This window comes from Callithrix jacchus, chromosome 8 (assembly GCF_049354715.1).
Source record: "Callithrix jacchus isolate 240 chromosome 8, calJac240_pri, whole genome shotgun sequence".
Lineage (NCBI taxonomy): Eukaryota > Metazoa > Chordata > Mammalia > Primates > Cebidae > Callithrix > Callithrix jacchus.
In genome coordinates, this window is record NC_133509.1 from 19,457,001 (window position 1) to 19,477,555 (window position 20,555).

The 20,555-nt window shown below is 38.1% G+C and overlaps 1 protein-coding gene across 2 annotated transcripts in view; it reads left to right on the forward strand.

The window, feature by feature from the left end:
* Positions 1–20,555, forward strand: part of ARIH1 (ariadne RBR E3 ubiquitin protein ligase 1) — a 122,503-nt gene that overhangs the window by 14,112 nt on the left and 87,836 nt on the right. Inside the window, exon 2 of one of the 2 annotated variants that reach the window (XM_078333578.1) lies at positions 7,230–7,297. The exons of the other annotated variant lie outside the window; for it this stretch is intronic. Within the exon in view, the coding sequence (XP_078189704.1) occupies positions 7,230–7,297 (68 nt within the window). The remainder of the gene's footprint in view (positions 1–7,229; positions 7,298–20,555) is intronic. 2 annotated transcript variants of the gene reach the window in all.

Sequence of the window (20,555 nt, forward strand, 5' to 3'; positions counted from 1 at the left end):
GGTGCAGTGGCACAATGTTGGCTTACTGCAACCTCCACCTCCTGGGTTCAAGCGATTCTCCCTCAGCTTCCCAAGTAGCTGGGATTACAAACGTCCACCACCACATCTGTCTTAATTTTCCTGTTTTTAGTAGAGACAGGATTTCACCCTGTTGGCCAGGCTGGTCATGAACTCCTGACCTCGGGTGATTCACCCGTTTCTGCCTCCAAAGTGCTGGGATTACAGGCGTGTGCTACTGGGCCCAACCCCAGTTTGTCTTTTGAAATGTTAGTTTTATAAGATATCAACCCTGGTATGGTTCACTTCTGTTTCATGTTGACACCTCTTTGCATCTGACTTACAGAAAGCTTTGCCCTCCAAAGCAACCGGTTGGTTTTTTAGGAAAGGAAAATATTGATCTTTGTGGATAAGTAGGCTTGATTGAAGCTATTAGAAGCCTCTTTTTTGGAAAAAATCAGAAAAATCAAAAGAACATGAAAAGGATGATAATTATGGAAAATGAGGTCTTTGTAGCCTTGGGAATATAATATGTATAGTCACCACAGATTTTTCAGGGAGGCCAGGTGCAGTGGCTCACACCTGTAATCCCAGCACTTTGGGAGGCTGAGGCAGAAGGATTGATTGAACCAAGGAGTTTGAGACCCGCCAGGGCAACATAGTGAGACCTGGTCTCCAGCAGAAATTATTTTTCAGGGAATGCTGAAATGTCTTCTCTTACAGGTTAGTCACCTTACTCAGTTTATTAATAGCAGGGGTTCCCAATCCCCAGGCCGTGGCCTGTTAGGAACCACACTGCACAGCAGGAGGTGAGCAGCCAGGAGCATTATCACCTGAGTTCTGCTTCGTGTCAGATTGGTATTAGAGTCTCATAGAAGCACAAACTCTGTTGTAAACTGTGCGTTTGAGGGATCTAGGTTGTACACTCCTTATGAGAATCTAATGCCTGATAATCTGAGGTGGAATAGTCATTCTTGTCATTGTCCATCTCCACCTCTCTCTCCCTCCTCCTTCTGGAAAAATTGTCTTCCATGAAACGTCCCTAGTGCCAAAAAGTTGGGGACTGCTCTACTGTAGTCTCAAAAATGTTCATATTTGGCCTAAATCTGTAGCCTGAGGAAGCATATCAAATCTTTATCATTCATGGTAAGCAGGGATGGGAGAGGAAGCAGGGTTAGGAATGGTTATGTGGGCAGCCAGTAGGATAGGAAACTTAAAAAGAACCTACTTAGCCGAACATGTTTTGAGCCTTTGAGTCCTAATGACTAAACAGTGCAGATTAGGATAAAATTATTACCATGATACATCAGGCTTTTCATAATTTGCCCCTATCTACCTTATCTGCCATTTCTTTATGCTTATTTATATTGTAGCATAATGATGATATTCCCTGTGGAAATTTTCTGTATGCCTCTGTAAGGTTTTTTTTTTGCTTCAAATGCTTCCCCCATTCCCCCCATAAACTCATTCATACTTCACAGTCCACTGTAGACATTGTTTCTTTTTTTTTCTTTCTTTCTTTTTTTTTTTTATAAGATGGGGTTTCACCATGATGGCCAGGCTGGTCTTGAACTCCTGACCTCAGGTGATCCACCCACCTCCGCCTCCCAAAGTGCTAGGATTACAGGCGTGAGCCACCGCGCCCTGTATTGTTTCTTTTTTGAATCTTTCCCTGTGAGCCTCAGAATTTTGTATATACTTTTATAATTTATTCCTTCTACTAGATAGACTGAAATTCTTGACGGCTGGGTCAGTGTATTAATTTTGATATTACCATTGGATCCATGAAGTTCCTGGAATATAGCTGATAGACATTGAAAAGTCAGATAAGAATGAATTTTCTGATTGATTTTATTATTGATAAAAATGTCTTGATACTGTCCCTGTTTTTCTCCTTTGTGAATTGTTCACATTTCTCATCTGTGATACACTGAATTTAACCCTTCTCTCATTCTCTAACATACAGTTTTTTGCCCTTAACCAGTTATCTTGCGAATTTTAGTTATCGCAATTGTTATGTGAAATAGGTGACATTTTTACTATTTTATGGTTAAGGAATTAGAGGTATAGTGGAATTAACCAGCTTTTCATAGCTGGGGTTGGAACTCAATATTTTATGTCATTAAATATACATAAATGTGTGAATGTTACTGTTGTGTGCACTGGGTATTTTCTGTTTGCCTTTGTGGAACTCCTACCTTTTTCCATCCTGCTCTGTGTCCTAGAAGACTTGACTTATTTAGGCTGAGTCAGTGGGCTCTGACTTGTGACTTCATTGGCCTCTGAATCCAAATAAATGATAAACAGTGGAATGGAGTCAGAAGTCTGTTACATACACCATTTGAGATACAACTTACATGTGTACCATCCTCAATAAAATTTCATGCCAATATTGCTGTTACAACATTTACTATTTTCTGTTCTCAGCATTAAAAAACCCAAAGTATAATAAAAAATAATTCTACTTGACCAAAGTAATAGAATGCATGTATATTACATAAAATTTGTTATGATTTATGTATGAAGTTACATACTTAGACTATTGGTCCACAAAGCCCAGCATTCTTCTGAGAGAAGTACCAGGAGATTCTGGAAGAATAGCACCTTGAAACCGTTAATAGAGGCACTAGATAACAAATCGTTGCCTTTTTTTTTTTGAGATGGTTTCGCTCTTGTGCCCAGGCTGGAGTGTAATGGCCTGATCCCTGCTCACCGTAACCTTTGTCTCCAGGGTTCAAGCGATTCTCCTTCCTCAGCTTCTCAAGTAGCTGGGATTACAGGTGTGTGCCACCAAGCCTGGCTAATTTTGTAGTTTTAGTAGAGACAGCGTTTCTCCATGTTGATGAGGCTGGTGTCGAACTCCCAACCTCAGGTAATCTGCCTGCCTGGGCCCCCCAAAATGCTGGAATTACAGGCGTGAGCCACCGTGTCTGGCTAACAGATACTCGTTTTAAAGGGAGAATAGCCAGTTTATTTTGCTCGGTAATAAGAAAATAGTTCTTTAGTGAAGTTCTCAGGTGAGCTTATTACTAATACCTCAAATGTAAGAAAATGTTTACTTTTTAATCTGCTGTTCACTACTTCACCTATTATGAAGGGGAAAACTTAGGGAGTGGGCCTCAGATTACTTGTCATTTAATTTGGAAGTGTTCCTTTGAAAATAACTTATGTACATGATTTTAGTCACTGGTTTCTTAAAGAATTTTTAAATGTAATAATTTCATTTTATTGGCCCTCAAAATTTTGTCTGTTTTTAATCATCTCTAATCATATTGCATTAATAGCTGGGTCCTTAGGAAACATGGTAATGTATGACACTTGATTATGTTGCATTCCACCCAGGTGTAAAGCCAAAGTGGTGAAAATAGGTCTTTAAAATACACAGAAATACTCTAGTCACCTTTAGGAATGAAAGTATAAGCAATATTTGAAGAATTAAAGATGACAGTAAGCTTGCCTAATCTTTGATTCGTACCACAGTCAGCACAGCTTTTGATTCACAGAGAGTCAAATTAACAAGGTTGGAAGGATCCTAATAGTTATCCTAGCCAACCACGTATTAAGTACTACCTCCCTGTTAAGTGGTCCTGTAGACTATTCTTAAATCTCTACTATGGCTAAACCTTCACAGCCACTTCCAGAAGTGAGCACACTTAATATTCAAACAGCTCTGATTTAGAGTTCTTTCATTTACTGATTTTGCCTTTCTGTTGCTTTTTACCTGAACCTGTCTGGTTCTAACCCTTCTTGTGATAGCCATTCTATAATGTTAAAGATGTATTTAACATATTGGTGACCACCAGTGCAGCAACCTAATCCAGACCAACACTTTTGTTTGGGTTGCAGAACCCAGCATGAAGCTGCTGCTTATTCTGGATTTATTTATTATGAACTGTTGATTAGAAAGATTATTCTGCACTAGTATTTTGGATTGAGGCTTGTGCATGTCTGTTCAGACAAAGTTACATAAGGTAGAAAACTACAGCAGCACATGTGCACCCTGTTCAGTTAAATAAATACCAAGCAGATGTTTGTTAACACCCTCATTGCAGGTACTGAAGGGTTAGTGGGTTTTGCAGTAACAAATGAATAAGTAATTAATGTTGATGTTACTATATTATTAATAGTTTTGCGTTCTGTATATTTCCTCTGACTCAGCATTTGTAAAAATAAAAGCACTTTCTAGACAGCTAGTTAGCTCTGAATAAAATGTTTTCTACTACCTTTTTAAAGATTCTAGGTCACTTTAAGCAAAGAATATTGATTTCAATATTAAAATCATGTTGCAAACTTATCTTTGTGAATCAGGTTTTTCTTCATTCTATGTAATCAAAACAAAATACAGAAATAAGTTGTATACGGAACTCTTCTTCACAACCTCAGATTTATGTCTTAATACTTGCCTTGTAAATGCAAAACCCTTCCCTAACTTGATATTTATATTTCTTATAACTATATCATGTTATAGTTTTTTATTAACAAATTTTTGAGATTAGTGGGTCCCTAAAAATAATGCTTCAGTTTAATTGGGAACCATATATAAATTGAGTACTTGATTTATTTTTATCAGCTGAGATTTCTTTAGCTGCCACACTGCAGGGGGAGTACAGATAATGGACAACTCTTTAAGAAGGCATGTATGAATAAATTATAATGTGATGATATGTTTCACAGTAGAAGCATAAGGTCGAGAAGGAATGAGAAGGAATGTTTAATGCTGTTCTCTGGGAAGACTGACTGACTGGTAGCAATGGAAGTCGAATTCTGAAAAATGAATAGTAGCTTACTAATCAGTAGCTTGAAATGAATAGCAGCTTACTAGGGGTTAGAGGTGGCATTCCAGATAAAGGAGGAAGAGGAATAGAAGTTCTGTTATGTTGAATGAACAATAAGGAATTGAACATTGCTGAAATTACTGGGAGGTAGACTGGTAGGAGCTGGGGCTTAGACAGGCAGTGTGATCAGTGTATGCTTTTAGTGTAGTGCTATTGAGATGGACTTAATCCACATGATTAAGAGTACATGAAAAAACTTTAAATGTTTAAATTAATATGGAATTAGAGTTTAAAAGGCCACTCTGTTGGCACTATAGGGAATAAATGAGGACAGGAAGAGGTTAGGAAACTGGGACAGTAGTGAGTAATTCATTAGAATAACCTGTGAAAGAAATAGGCTAGCAAGGCTGAAATAGAGGAGGGAAGGCATTCAAGATATCAGTGAGAAACGAGGAATTATTAGGAAAAAAAGTAACTTAGTGATTAAGTGTTTGGTGTCATTTAGAATTACATTCAGTTCCAGCTTTGCCTTTTACCAGCTCTGTGACTTCATATGTAATTTGATTTTAATAAATTCTTTTTCATCATCTGTGAGTGTTGCAATTGTGTAGTTGAAGCTTGAAGCAACTTTCATTTAACTGACTTGCTGAATAGTTAATAGTTGCTCTTCCTTCCCTCAGTGAAAGAGACCTATGCAGTGTCCAAGGCAGGCTCTCAGCTTGTCCGCCTAAGTGATGGAATTAACCAGTCACGACAGTCCTCATACTGTGTGATATCATTTATACAAAATGTCCAGAATTGGCAAATCTATAGAGTTAGAAAATAGATCAGTGGTTTTCAGAGGCTAAGTGGGGAGTGACTGCTAATGAGTATAGGGTTTCTTTTTGGGGTGATGAAATGTTCTAAAATTAATGGTTGACACAACTATGTGTCATAACTCTGAATATATTCAAAACCACTGAACCACTTTTGAGAGTTAATTTTATGGTATATCTCAAGTTGTCACAGAAAAAAAAATGATTCAGTTTTCCACATTTGTTTAATATGTCTTTTGGTCAAGGATCATGGACTGCATTTGATTATCATGTCTCTTTATTTACTCATGTTCCTGATGGGTTAAAATAATAAAGAATTTACAAATGATTAGTTCTCCTATAAACAAAAGAGGAAATCCTTTTCCTGAAACTTTCTTAAACACGTAGCATGGATCTAGTTTATTTTAGATGCATGCAAAATAAAACATCTGATTAAATTAAAATTGTTCTTCATGATTATAAACTCTTGGTGAAGACAGGTCAGACAAAGACATTTGGGTTAATGTGAGACAAAAAAATTTCTGTATCAAAGCACAATATTTATACTGGCTTGAGCTAGAATTTTGAGACACCGTTTTAAGACTTGTTTTTTAAAAATAGCTTTTAGAAGCTTCTTGAGGTATATGCTATATAAATACGATACAGAGATATATGTTATGTGAAAATATATGTGATATATATATATGCCATGTGTGTGTGCGTGTGTGTGTGTGTGTGTATAATATATACACACATACATACATACACATAAAACCATATATTCCCATAAATTTTTCCTTAAGAGACAATCTTTTTCTGTTGCCCGGGCTAGAGTGCAGTGGTGTGATCACGGCTCACTGCAGCCTTCAATTCCTGGGCTCAAGCAATCCTTCCACCTCATCCACCTGAGCAACTGGGACTACAGGCACAAACCACCACACCTAATTTAAAAAAACTTTTTTGTAGAGATGGGGTCTTGCTCTGTCGCCCAGGCTGGTCTTGAGCTCTTGGCTTCAAGCAGTCCTTCCACCTCGGCCTACTGAAGTGTTGGGATTATAAGCTTGAGCCACTGTGCCTGGCCATAGTTTTGTATATAAATGTGTTACTATCATAGCTTGGTAATCGACCTAAATAGTACTGTTATATATTGTTTTAAGCCCCAGAGTTGTCTTACCTAGATGTGGTGCTAGCAACCGTTTTTATAAAGACAGGAATGTAGAATGGCAAAATGCTGAAATACAAGCATACTCTAAGCACACAGACCTTCATGTCACAGTAGAAACTTTCTGCTTGCAATAATTGCCATTTTAATTTTGGTGTAGAAAGCCTTCTATGGATGTGATAGTTTATGTATCAAAGAGCAATCTCTATTTGAAGAAACTGTGGCCTGGTTACAAAAGTCCCTGCTGTATCTGTAACTGTCAGTGCCATTAAAAATAATGATTTATTTTGCCTGTTGTGATAATCAAGAGTATCTTATTTGAATATGTGCATGAGATGGTTGCAAACACCAAGTTCAGGTATTTTACTGTAGAATATAGATAGATGTGTTTTCTTCTGGGTTTCCCTACCCCTTTATATACCTTGATTTTAATTTTTATCAAGTGTGTCTCTTTGGCCTTTGCCGCTGTGGCCCATTGATCTGTCCATCTGTCTGTTACAGTGCATATTGGGTACTTCCAGAAGTATGAATTCAGTGATGCAAAGGACAGGCGGGCTGCAGCAGCAAAGGTAGGACAGAATCATTCCAAAGACAAGTCATTAAAGGACCATTAAACATACATACTTACACACAGACCTTGGCAACAAGTAACTCATTAATTAAAGGCACATCATTTATCCTATAAATCTTTATGGGAAAGCTTGTTCTGACATGACAAATGTGACGTACTTGTAAAGGGCACAGTTTTATTATTATGTTTTAAACCAGAAGCCTACTTGGCACTTAGGCAACAAAGTAAATGGGATTTGCCACTGTCTTTAAGATGCTGAATAAATAATAGCATCTTAAATCGAGGATATTAATAGTATTAATTTGTTTCACAGAGTTGGCTGATTTTCAAAAACTGTGATAAAGGATCCTATTTTGTAAACTGTGGGAGGAGAAACAGGAAAGATAGATTGAGCTATGTGTGTATATTTATGTGATAATGTTTATTTATATTCCTGATTCCGGAATATTTTGATGAAAATAAGCTAAATCTTCCAGTTATTTTGCTAACTTCTGTGAGGAAGATTAAGAAGTGCTATTTAAATCTTTGTACCATTTACTTCAGTATTTATATCAATTTATTGCTACATGATAGCTGTTATAATAGCAATTTCTGGCTTTAAGAAAATTACTGGGTTAGGATGGAAGGGCAATAGCATTTTTATACTGAATCTTAAAACGTAAATTACAGGGAAGTTTTAAGTTGTAATCATACATTGCAAACAGTTGAAGATGAAATGGAAAACTTATAAGGCTATGTGTTAGGTTACATATATCATTCTAGTATTGGCTGTAAAGTGATGTGCTATAGGGGTGGTAGAATGATGCAGATGTTTACATCATTTTCTATGCTGTTAATGCTTCTAAAAGGAAGAGGGGCTATGTTTTCCTGAACAGGTTAATAGAGTGCTTCTCAAGGCTTCCCAAATGAAGTCAGATAAAAATTTTTATTTGGTCTTCAGTGAAGATTGCTAGATTTTCAAAATGACTGTAAAACTAAGATGTTACTACAGCCTAAATTTTGACTCAAATGCTGATGTTATTTAATACTTCTGTAAACTCCACATACTGTATTGAGGACATCCAGTTTCTTGAATGTGGAAGTGAAGCTTCATAATATATCATAGTTGGGTTGTTGCAAAATCAATGTTAAAATGTTCTGGGTTTTTTAAATATTTTTTTTTTCAGTGATTGTTCTTGGAAACCCTATCAATTATCTATTTTTGGTTTTACCAAAGGTTTAGCACCTTCTCCCAAATGTATTTAGGTATTTAATATTCCACTAAATAGATCACAAAAGGGGAGTCTTAAGGAGGTGAAGATGTCAACTTCTTGACTAGATTTAAATCACTGCTCAGAAAGATTTGACTTTTTAAAATAGTGTTTTCTTATGTTAATAGACTTTAAAATAAAAATGAGGTACATTTGTGTTCTTTCTTACTTACTGCTCCGCTTTATTCTTCAAGTTGCTGTTTTTTCTTCAGCAGTATACTATAGATTTAAAAATTGTATGTTATTTTCTAATAGAACCATATCAGTTTCAGTTTTCCTATTGTTAGACATTTAATTCACTTTGTGTCTTTTTCCCTTCTCTTACAGAGTTTTTGTAAAGGAGGCTGAATGTTTTCAAAAGCTATGAGTTTATATTTACATGTGTGTGAACTACCATTTTATGTACATCCTTGCTGACAACTATTACGAATCTGATGCAGTGGCTCACACCTGTAATCCCAGCACTTTGGGAGACTGAGGTGGTGGATCACCTGAGGTCAGGAGTTCAAGACCAGCCTGACCAACATGGTGAAACCCCGTCTCTACTAAAAATACAAAATTAGCCAAATGTGGTGGCATATGTCTATAATCCCAGCTACTTGGGAGGCTGAGGCAGGAAAATGGTTTGAACCCAGGAGGCGGGGGTTGCGGTGAGCCGAGATCGAGCTACTGCACTCCAGCCTGGGCGACAAGAGCAAAACTGTGTCTCAAAAATAAATAAATAAATAAACAAATAAATAAAATGTTGTTTTAATTTACATTTTTCTGAATTGACTTTTTATATCCTTTGCATTTTCATAATTTTTATTTTATTTATTTATTTATTTTGAGACAGAGTCTTGCTCTGTCACCCGGGCTGGAGTGTGCAGTGGTGTGATCTCAGCTCACTGCAACCCCTGCATCCCGGGTTTAAGCAATTCTTCTGCCTCAGCCTCCCAAGCAGCTGGGACTACAGGCACATGCCACCATGCCCGGCTAATTTTTGTATTTTTAGTAGGGACGAGGTTTCTTCACGTTGGTTAGGGTGGTCTTGAACTGACCTCAAATGATCCACTTGCCTCAGCCTCCCAAAGTGTTGGGATTAAAGGTGTGAGCCACTGTGCCTGGCCAGTAATGGTATTTAATGTATAATTATTATAGCTCTTTCTCCAGTGTGTTGCTTGAAAGAAAAAAAAGCATCATATGCACGTGGTAACAAATGTAAACGTTGTAATGATTACATTCACAGCTTTAGTATGTCTCTTCCTTTTGACATTATTTTTTTCTTCCATCTTTGAGAACCCCTCTTTATGCCAGCTATACTTAAATTATTATGCCACCAAAACCCTTTTGTCTTATGATTATAACCAAATCTTACTTTGTAGTTTGATTTTTGAGGTGACACCATTGAATATTTGTTTTTATGGTTTAAAAATATCATTTAATGACATTCCAAGTAGTGTATTATGATGACTTACTTTTTTGTTTTTAACAGGTCTAATGTCAAATGCTCTGTACCTTCCTAAGTACAGTCTCTGGTGTCAATATCATTTGCATTTATTTATATTCCTTGGAGCCCTTCATTCTGCTCTTGTAATTAGGATGGCTTTCCCTCTAAGCCTCTTACATCTAGCTCTCAACCATGGACTTTGCATCACTCTTCTCCTGTGTTGGAGCCTCTGTTTCTTAGATACAGGTCTTTTTCTTGATTGAATCTCATTTTGCTGGGCTACATCCTTGATTTAACTCTCATGACACTTTTCTCAAGCTGTTATTACTCATTGTGGCTCTGATAATGTGCTTAATTTTCTTTCAAACTTGATTGCTAGATTGGCTAGGTTGGAAACTCTAGATTGGAATATTTATGCAAGATGTTGCCTTCTGCATTCACTGTTGCTGATAAGATGATAGTAGTTCTCCTTTCTTTATGACTTTTTTTTTTTTTAACGTTTTAGCCTTTTTATCTTTGGCATTTTGAAGAGATGTGTAAGTGTGAATTTTCTGATCCATTGTACTGGATCTTTAGTAGACCCTTTCAACTGGAAGACTTGTGTCCTTATAAAGCTTTGGGAAATTAACTTCTGTTACTCCTTTGCTAATTTCCTTTCCTCTCCTCTCCTTTTGGAATTCCTGTTAGTTGAATGTTAAAAACAATGGATATAAGTTAAAATAATGATAAGTTATGGAAAAAAGTCTGAGGGATGCTTGTAGCAGTGCTAAATCCCCGTCTTTCACATCAGGCAGGTGATAGTATCTAAAATGGAAAAATAACTCCTTGAGCATAAGCGTATTATTTAGGATAAAAGTAAATACTAGAAGATACAGAAGAGTTTAAAATGGTTACCTCAGGGGATTAGAAATCAGTAGTGACTGAGGTATGGCAAAGAAGACTTAAATCTTGCAGTACCATTAACTTTTAAAACTATGTATATATATTAAATAAAATAATTTAAAAGTGATTTAACGTAATCCCTAAGGTGTGCATTTAGTGATACCTTCATTCTTTAAAAATCTCCTCAGGACATTTATGTAGATGTGTTCTTAGACCAGCTATTCACTCTCAGCCTTCATGAAAGGATGTACACATTATTCCTATGTCACAATTCTTATTTATTGAGCTGTGTATTTTGAGAATAATTAACAGAGAATGTACTGGAGATTTACATGGCCTGTTATTGGTTGTTTCGTTGTTGTGGTGGTTGTTTTTGAGATGGAGTCTTGTTCTTGTTGCCCAGGCTGGCGTGCAATGGCATAATCTCGGCTGACCCCAACCTCCACTTCCCGAGTTCGAACGATTCTCCTGCCTCAGCTTCCTGAGTAGCTTGGATTACAGGCATGTGCCACTATGCTTGGCAAATTTTGTATTTTTTTAGTAGAGATGGGGTTTCTCCATGTTGGTCAGGCTGATCTCGAACAACTGACCTCAGGTGATCTGCCCATCTTGGCCTCTCAAGAGTGCTGGGATTACAGGCGTGAGCCACCATGCCCGGCTGATTGGTTGGTTTTAAAGCTTAAAGGATACAGGAGTATATTTTTGTCTAATTCAAGATCATTTGAATTTATGACTTTATTAGCTTTAAATAAATCTACAATGGCTTTTTTCAAAAATAGGGTTTTTCTTAGAAAACAGTTTGTGAGATAAATTTGTTTAAATAAAACCCCACTCTTTGAAAATAAAATTAGAAGTATGGTTTTCAAATAATCTTATGTTATTGAAACAAAATTTTATTTACTGTATATACGTATGTATAGTATAGATGAGTGACAAGTAGTGAATTGCTAATCGGCATCTTAGCACTTAACAATAAGTGTTTTGAGTTGCATGGTTTGAGAAAGTACTGGTTCAAATACTGTTAAAAATCACATTTTTGTATGCTGTCTCTAGATGGTTTGATGACCTAGTAGTTGTGTTAGTTGAAGAAGTGGAGTTGCATGGAAGTCACTCAGATGTTTTGCTTGTGTGTTTGGTGGAACGTTTTTAGTATGTGCCTCAATAGATATGTGGAATGCTACTACTTAGGGATTGACAGTTGGAACCCAGAAGTGAGAATGTGAACAAATAAACTGAAAGGTTACAAAATAACTTTAATCATTTCACAATTCTGAACCACCACAAAAATAATAAAGTACCATGAGGTGTTTTATATTTATGGTTTAGATTATCCCCATTTTGGCAGGGCAGTTTGGAATTTTAAGTTACCTGCCAAGAACCCTTTTAGTTTGTATCCTTTTTATCAATAGGGCTATTTTGTCCCCTCAAGGAATAGCCAGTTAAGAAACTGCAACCCATGCAAATCTTACCTGATGAATGGGATTTCAGGTAATGGGAAAAGTTTAAAAACTAGGGTGTTATATGTTGGTAGTGACTTGCCTGTCGATGCTGAGTCATAGACTGCTATTTAAAGTCTTGAGTTTGTTTTTCTGATATAAAATTGAAAAATACCTTACCTACTGCTTCTATTGTTATCATAAATATATCCCTTCCATTATCCCTTCCTCCTTTGGTTTGTAGTTGAATTTTTATGGAAGAAATCAAATGATTATACATAGCGATAATATCCTTTCTTCTGTTTATAGAAACATTGTATTAAATGCTGATTAAACTCTTGATGTTTTCTAGAGGTGAAATCTTTATATTTGGGATGGTGTAGAAGGAAGTAATTTCCCTCATGAAATAAATGTGCAAAGAACAGCAAAGCCCAGATGTGTTATTGGTTAGGCGCATTTATTAACAAGTTTGGATGCATCAGGATTACATTTGTAAATCAAATGCATACCCCTGCAAAATTTCAAATTGTCATGTATTTACAGGATAGCCAACAGTTAATTGAAACTTGCTGTCATTAAATTTTGCTTTAAATAATCTCCAAGAGTAGTGAGTGGCTGGGCACTCACTCATGCATGTAATCCCAGCACTTTGGGAGGCCAAGCCAGGCTGATTGCTTCAGCCCAAGAGTTTCAGACCAGCCTTGGCAACATGGCAAAACCCTGTCTCTACAAAAAAATGCAAAAACTAACCTGGCATTGTGGTGCATGCCTGTAGTCCCTGCTACTTGGGAGGCTGAAGTTGGAGGATTGCTTGAGCCTGGGGGGCAGAAGTTTCAGTGAGCCAAGATCTCACCACTATACTCCAGCCTGGGTGACAGAGCCAGATCCTGTCTCAAAATAAAAACAAAAAAATTAGTGAGTGATATAAGTATGATATTCCTGCTGAAGTAATCTGGGAAGCATCTGCAAGGGGGAGTTTTCCCAAGAATATTACCCTCAACATTTTTACCTTTTCTTTTACCTTTCTTCTACTGAAGGTAGCTTAAAAGTAAATATCCAAAACTAGAAAGTTTGATTATTAGTGTTTAGTTGTAAATTCTTTTAAAATGCACATTTCTTTTAAGTCATCTAGAGATTGTGTGGATTGTCTCCCTCAGCCCCACTAAGTGCTTCTCTGTCTTAGGTGGTCTAGAAGGCCAAAAACGGTTTATCCAACTATTTTGCCTTTAGGGTTCTAGATATAAAATAGTTGATGACAATTAGACTATATGGGAGATTTGAAGGGAGTTTCTTCGTTTTTCTGGTCTGGGTCATGAAGAAGTGAGATTTTGCCAATAGTAGCAAAACTGCAGCATAGCATTATTTATTCTCCAGCATCTTGAGTTATCAAGAGGCTTTTGTGGCTAAGGCAGTAGCTAGACTGTTTTATCGTGTACATCCCGTAGCTTCTGGGGTATTTAGAGGCAATTGTGACAGCTTCCTGATTCATGTTTTCCAATCCTTGGATCACAGTTATTTGCCATATGTGCTTGGATTTAGTGGTTCCATTGGTAGCTTCTTGTGATTTCAGTTCTGTAGTATTCTGGTAGTCACTCCTGGGGACATATCCCTAGCCCTTCCTCCATTCTTTTCCATAATTAAGCACCTGAGTCTTTTTAACTTGCCCTTTTCTCAAAATATCTAGTGGTTTCTATTCCCTCCACCAAATCCTGATTGACCAAAGTCAAGAGCATCATTTGATGACAAAATGCTACTCTTTGGTTTTGTAGATGGTACTGTATGTGATGCATGATTTTTCTTGACCCTTTCTTTGGACTTGTGTTGGGGTACCCCATTTACTTGGCCCGCAGCACTCAACCTCTTGCAGGAGGGAGCACGTGAACAAGTAAGTGCAGGATCTGGCAGGCTGCTTTGGATGCTGACAGGAGCAAGTTTCATGCGGGCCCCATGATGGCACCCAGGTTGCAGTGCCTGTGACCCCTGAAGCCCCAGAGGGTGTTTTACAGTGCTCCCTTAGCTCCACCATCTCTGGACAGCGGTGTGTTACCAGCTCAGTGGGCCCCTTGCCTTGTCGTGTAGGGCGGCTGCCCTCTACTAGTGAGGGCAGAGAGCCAGTGTGACAGCTTCCCCCCGCTCTGCAAGATGGAGGTTCACCCTTGTTATTTAAGCTAGAGTGCAGTGGCTCGATCTCAGCTCACTGCAGCCTCCACCTCCTGGGTTCAGGAGATTCTCCTGCCTCAGCCTCCTGAATAGCTGGGATTACAGGCACCTGCCACCATGCCCAGCTAATTTTTGTATTTTTAGTAGAGACAGGGTTTTGCCATGTTGGCTAGGCTAGTCTTCAACTCTTGACCTCAGGTGGCTCCACCTCCCATGGCCTCCCAAAGTGTTGGATTACAGGCGTGAGCCACTGTGCCCGGCTAGACAGCCTTTTTTGGGTACCCACACTCAGTGGGTCCCAAGCTCTTTCTTGTCCGGCATTCAGGAAGAATGAGGTCATGCCGGACAGTTGAAGGATGGTGGAGGCGGAGAATTTTCTTTAGCGATGAAAATGGCTCTCAGCAAAGAAGGGAGCTAGAGAAGGAGCAGGATGGGCAAATAATCTTCCCTGATGTCAAGGCAACCCTCTGAAGTCCAGGCACCTTTCTCCAGTCAAGTTGCTTCTTTCCCTCTACTGACTGAGTCTGGGATCTTTATCCACACAGGATGAGGGGTGGGATGGGCTGTCAGTAGTTTTGGAAAAGGCAACATTCAATTGGTAAAAAGACATTATTCAGAAAGAACAAATTGGGAGAGAATTGGTGAACAAGCATAGAAGTTCTCACTTTGGGCCACAGTTCAGGTTTTTTGGTTTGAAGTTGGGGTTTCACTGGGTACCTGCCCTTGTCTGCCTAGAATGTCTCTGCCTTCTGCCTCTGTCACTGAACTTCAGATATATGAAGAGGTTATTCTATGTTATGTCATTGACTGAGCATTAATTATATTGACCCTTTTAGTGACTAAGTATAAAGCTCTCAACAAACTTATATACCTTTAAAAAGAAGAAAAACTATACCTGAATTACACGTAATAATTTCTTAGAAGGCATCAAGTTTTTAATCAAATCTGAGGAGCATTTGGAAATGAAACCATTTACAGTTGCAGTTTAACCAACTGTAAATGGTTTCATTTCCAGTTGTGGATATGAAAATTCTTATACTTCTCTACAGGAGCATTACTTCCTGTAGCTTTTATCTGTGCTCCTCAAACTTTAATATGCATACATATCACCTTGGAAACACTTGAGTTCTCTTTGAAATGAGGATTCAGTAGATGTCAGTTGGAACTTAGGATTCTACATTTCTAACAAACTCCGGTGATTGTGATTTTGTGAACCACACTTTGAGTAGCAAAGCCTATAGTGTTTATAGTTATAAATAAAAATAATTTAAATTTCTATTTATGTGAACTTTCTTTTTGAATATTAATATGTCATAGAAATTTACTTTTTTTTTTGAGACAGAGTCTTGCTCTGTTGCCCAGGCTGGAATGCAGTGGCACCATCTTGGCTCACTGGGTTCAAGTAATTCTGCCTCAGCCTCCAGAGTGGCTGGGATTACACGTGTGCACCACCACGCTTGGCTAATTTTTGTATTTTTAGTAGAGATGGGATTTCACCATGTTGGTCAGGCTGGTCTCGAACTCCTAACCTTGTGATCTGCCCAACTCGGCCTCCCAAAGTGCTGGAATTACAGGCGTGAGCAACCATGCCCGGCCTCAGAAATTTGCCTTTTAACCCAAAAATGGAATATTCTAACACTGCTCAGTAGCTTACTTTTTTTTCGCTCAGTAATATCTTTCTCATGAATAACCTTCCGTGGCAGTGCATACAGATCAGTTTAATTTGAATGTCTGCATAATATTTCAAGTATGAATATAGCATAATTTATAGGCAGACTCCTTTTGAAAAAAATGTAGAAATGGGAAAATGCTTTCTCAAATAATGTGGATATGAAAATTCTTATACTTCTCTACTTGGTATTTCTTTTGAGTAGGTTCCTAGAATGGGGAATTCTAGGTCCTAGTTCATGTGCATTTTAAGTTTTCTGCCACACTTCGAATATATCAGGTTTTGTTTTTGTTTTGTTTTGTTTTTATTGTTCCTTTGAGACAGGAACTTGCTTTGTTGCCCAGAGCTGGAATGCAATGTTGTGATCTCAGCTCATGGCAGCCTCTGCCTCCTAGGTTCAAGCAATTCTCCTGCCTTACCCTCCCGAGTAGCTGGGATTACAGGCAGACGCCACCATGCCTGGCTAATTTTTGTATTTTCAATAGAAGACAGGGTTTCACCATGTTAGCCAAGCTTGTCTCGAACTCCTGACCTCATGATCCGCCTGCCTTAGCAGGGATTACAGGCATGAGCTACTGCGCCCAGCTCATAGACAGTATCAGTTTTTAAGAACTTAGTCATTGTGGAAGATTTGAAGCATTCATTGTAATAAGGAGATTAGATGTTTTCTTGTGTTTTTCAGCCAAGTGTAATTTACAAATTGATGAAGTGTCAATTTTTGTTGGATTATTTTCTTTATGGATGAGTATGCTTGCTTATTTAATTTTGTTGTACAGTTTATAAATATTTTTTAGAATACAGATGTTTTTGTACTTTGTGGCGTTTGCATTTCTAATATTGTTTAAGAAGTATTAAAAATACTCTTTAAATTTTGAACCATAAGCAGCTCATTTGAGGAGCTTGTAGATTTGATGAAAACATGAGCCCATTCTTCTGTAGGAAAATCTTAAAACTAAGTTTTAAGGTAGTGCCTCTAACCTATTTAATTGTCTTTCAGATCAAATTCTGAAATAATAAAAAGGTGGGTCTCTGTATGCAAACTGGAATTAATTTTTTTTTTTTAACTTAGCTTTATCTTAAAATAAGAAAGTTGTCTCTGGAGATTTTTGAAAAAGTAGTTGCCTCCCGCTCTGCCAAATAAAGGAATGCCATTCAGCAGTTTGGTTGTGAATTGACTGATTGAGACAAGTTCCTCTCTCTCACCCAGGCTGGAGTGCAGTGACACAGTCTCAGCTCACTGCAACCTCTGATTCCTGGGTTCAAGTGTTTCTCTTGCCTCATCTTCCCAAGTAGCTGGGATTACAGGCGCGTGCCACCACGCCCAGCTAATATTTGTATATTTTTATTAGAGACGAGATTTTGCCATGTTGGCCAGGCTGGTCTCGAACTCTGACCTCAAGTGATCCACCTGCGTTGGCCTCCCAAAGTGCTGGGATTACCGATGTGAGCCACCAAGCCTGGCTTTGATTGTCATTCTACCTGGAGAGTTTGTCACACTCTTGAATGTGGGCCTGTCTGCCCACATGTGTGCATCCACATTATGGTTCTCCTCCTTGACTGCTTATTGGAATCTCTTGGGAGCTTTTGAAAATGGTAATGCCCAGGTCTCCCCCTCAGCCCTCTTCCTCACCCCCAATAATCTGATGTGTTTGGTCTGGGGTGTAGCTTGTTTAAAAGCTTCTTAGATGGCTGTGCACAGTGGCTCATGCCCTATAATCTCAGTGATTGGGAGGCTGAGGCTGGAGGATTGCTTTAGCCCAGGAATTTGAGACCAGCCTGGGCAACATAGCAAGATTCTGTCTCTAAAAATGAATGAATGGATGGCTGGATGGATGAATGAACGAAGAAATATAGCAAGATCATGTCTCTAAAAATGAATGAATGAATAAATAACAATCAATTAAAAGCTTTCTAGTTGATTCTTAATGTGCTACTAAAATTGAGAACCATTTGATCAAAGGAATAGGGTATGATGGTGCAATTGATGTTAAAGCTTTATCTGGGACATTTGACCTGATCGGAGTCACTAGTAAACTTTTTTAAAATGCAAAACTTTAAAGCAGATACAGCTGCTGTGAGCCTGGAATGTCATTTTCTTCAGATTATTAAAATACTAGACTGCCACATTCATGGGAGTTCTACAGATGTACTTTTTCAGAGCCTCCATAATGGGAAATTGTTTAGAGCAGTAGTTCCCAGTTCTGGCTACATGTCAGGATCATCTGGGGACCTTCAGATAAAAATGTTGAATGAAAATATATATACTCATACTCATATTCTACCCCTGACAGTTGAATCAGAATTGCTGGGGGTGAAGCCCAATTAGTGATATTCAAGAGATTCTAATATGTAGCCAGAATGGATGGGGGCAGGGAGTGCTGATTTAGAGTTATAACTAGACAAGATGTAAGGTTTAGGTTGCCTTATGGTCCTAAAAGTTAAATGTACTGCTGCTAGTATTAGTACTACTTTTCTGATTCTAGTGATTTTACTCAAACTGTTTTTGTTTGGTTTGTTTATATCCTCTAAAAAGGATGAAGAGCACTTTATTTCAGCCAAGAGCTTGAATTGGCTTTTCACTAAACTATCAGTTCTCGTGGCACACAGAAGTGAATTTCTCTGCTTTGACAAGTCCTGGTAGGGATGGTGCTATAATCATACATTAAATAATTTCTCCATATATTCAAATCCCATTAGACTATTTTATCTTGGACCAAGTCACTTAACCTTTGTAACCTCATCTGCAAAATGTAAATCATATGTACCTTGCATAAAATACTGATGTGAGGATTAAATGAAATAATGTGTATAAAATACCTAGCATTGTTTCTGGCGCTACATAATTTCAAATCTGTGTTCTCCTGTTCAACTTCCCTTTTATTCTCATTGTTCTTTTTTGATAAAGAGTCTCTTTCTGTCGCCCAGGCTGGAGTCCAGTGACTTGATCTCAGCTCACTGAAACCTCTGCCTCCTGGCCTCCTGCTTTATCAAGCAATTCTCCTGCCTCAGCCTTCCGAGTAGCTGGGACTGCAGGCACACACCACCATGCCCAGCTAATTTTTGTGTTTTTAGTAGAGACGGGGTTTTACCATATTGGTCAGGCTGGTCTCAAACTCCTGACCTCAGGTGATCCACCCGCCTTGGCCTCCCAAAGTGCTGCGATTACAGGCGGGAACCACTGTGCCTGCCCCCCACCTCCCCCCCTTTTTTTTTTGAGACTGAGTCTTGCTCTGTTGCCCAGGCTAGAGCATTGGCCTTATTTCTGCTCACTGCAACCTCCACCTCCTGAGTTCAGGTGATTCTCATGCCTTAGCCTCTCAAGTAGCTGGGATTACAGGCATGCGTCACCACTCTGGCTAACTTTTATATGTTTAGTAGAGCTGAGGTTTCACCATGTTGGTCAGTCTGGTCTTGAACTCCTGATCTCAAGTGGTCATTTGTCTCAACCTCCCAAAGCGTTGGAATTACAGGAGTGAGCCACTGTGCCCAGCACTTTTTTTTTTTTTAAAGAGAGATGGGGCCTCACTCTGCTGCCTAGGCTAGAATGCAGTGACTATTCAGATGGGATCTTAGCACACTGCATCTTTGAATTCCTTAGCTTAAGTGATCCTCCTGCCTCAGCCTCCTGAGTAGCTGGACTACAGACTTGTCCCACCTCTTCTGGCCTGCGCCCTGTAATTTTGCCTTTTCCATTGTATCATATAAATGGAATCAAACTCATTTTTAAATTGGGCTTTTATTTTCTTATTGTTAGGTTTTGAGATTATTGTAGGTACAAATTCTTCGTCAGATAGGTAATTTGCAGATATCTTCTAGTCTGTGATATATCTTGTATTCTCATAACAGTGTCTTTTTACTTTTGATGGATTTCAGTGTTGCCAATTTTCTCTTACGGATTGTGCTTTTGATGTATGTATGAACTATCTGTGTAACTCAAGGTCACAAATGTTTTCTAAGTTTTATAGTCTGATTTACATTTGAGTCTGATCCATTATTTTGTATTAAATGTGAGCTAAAGTACATTTTAAAAATATGTACATCTTAATTGTTCCAGTATTTTTTTTTTTGAAAAGACTTTTCCCCCATTGAATTGTTTTATCACTTTTGTGAAAAATCAGTTTTGTTCTATTTATGTGGTTCTATTTATGGTTTCTCTTCGATTCTTTTGATCTATATATCTTTTTGCCTGTACTGTAACTTAATAGTATGTTTTGAAATCAGGTGTTCTGTTTTAAAATTTTTCAAAATTTGGCCATTCTAGTTTAATTGATATTCCATATAAACTTTAGAATCACTTTGATATTTACCCAAAAATCCTTGGATTTTGATTGGCATTGAGTGGAATCTGGAGGTCAGTTTGGGAAGAATTAACATTTTAACTGTTGTTTTCCAGTCCATAAAGATGGTGTATTTCTCCATTATTTAGGTCT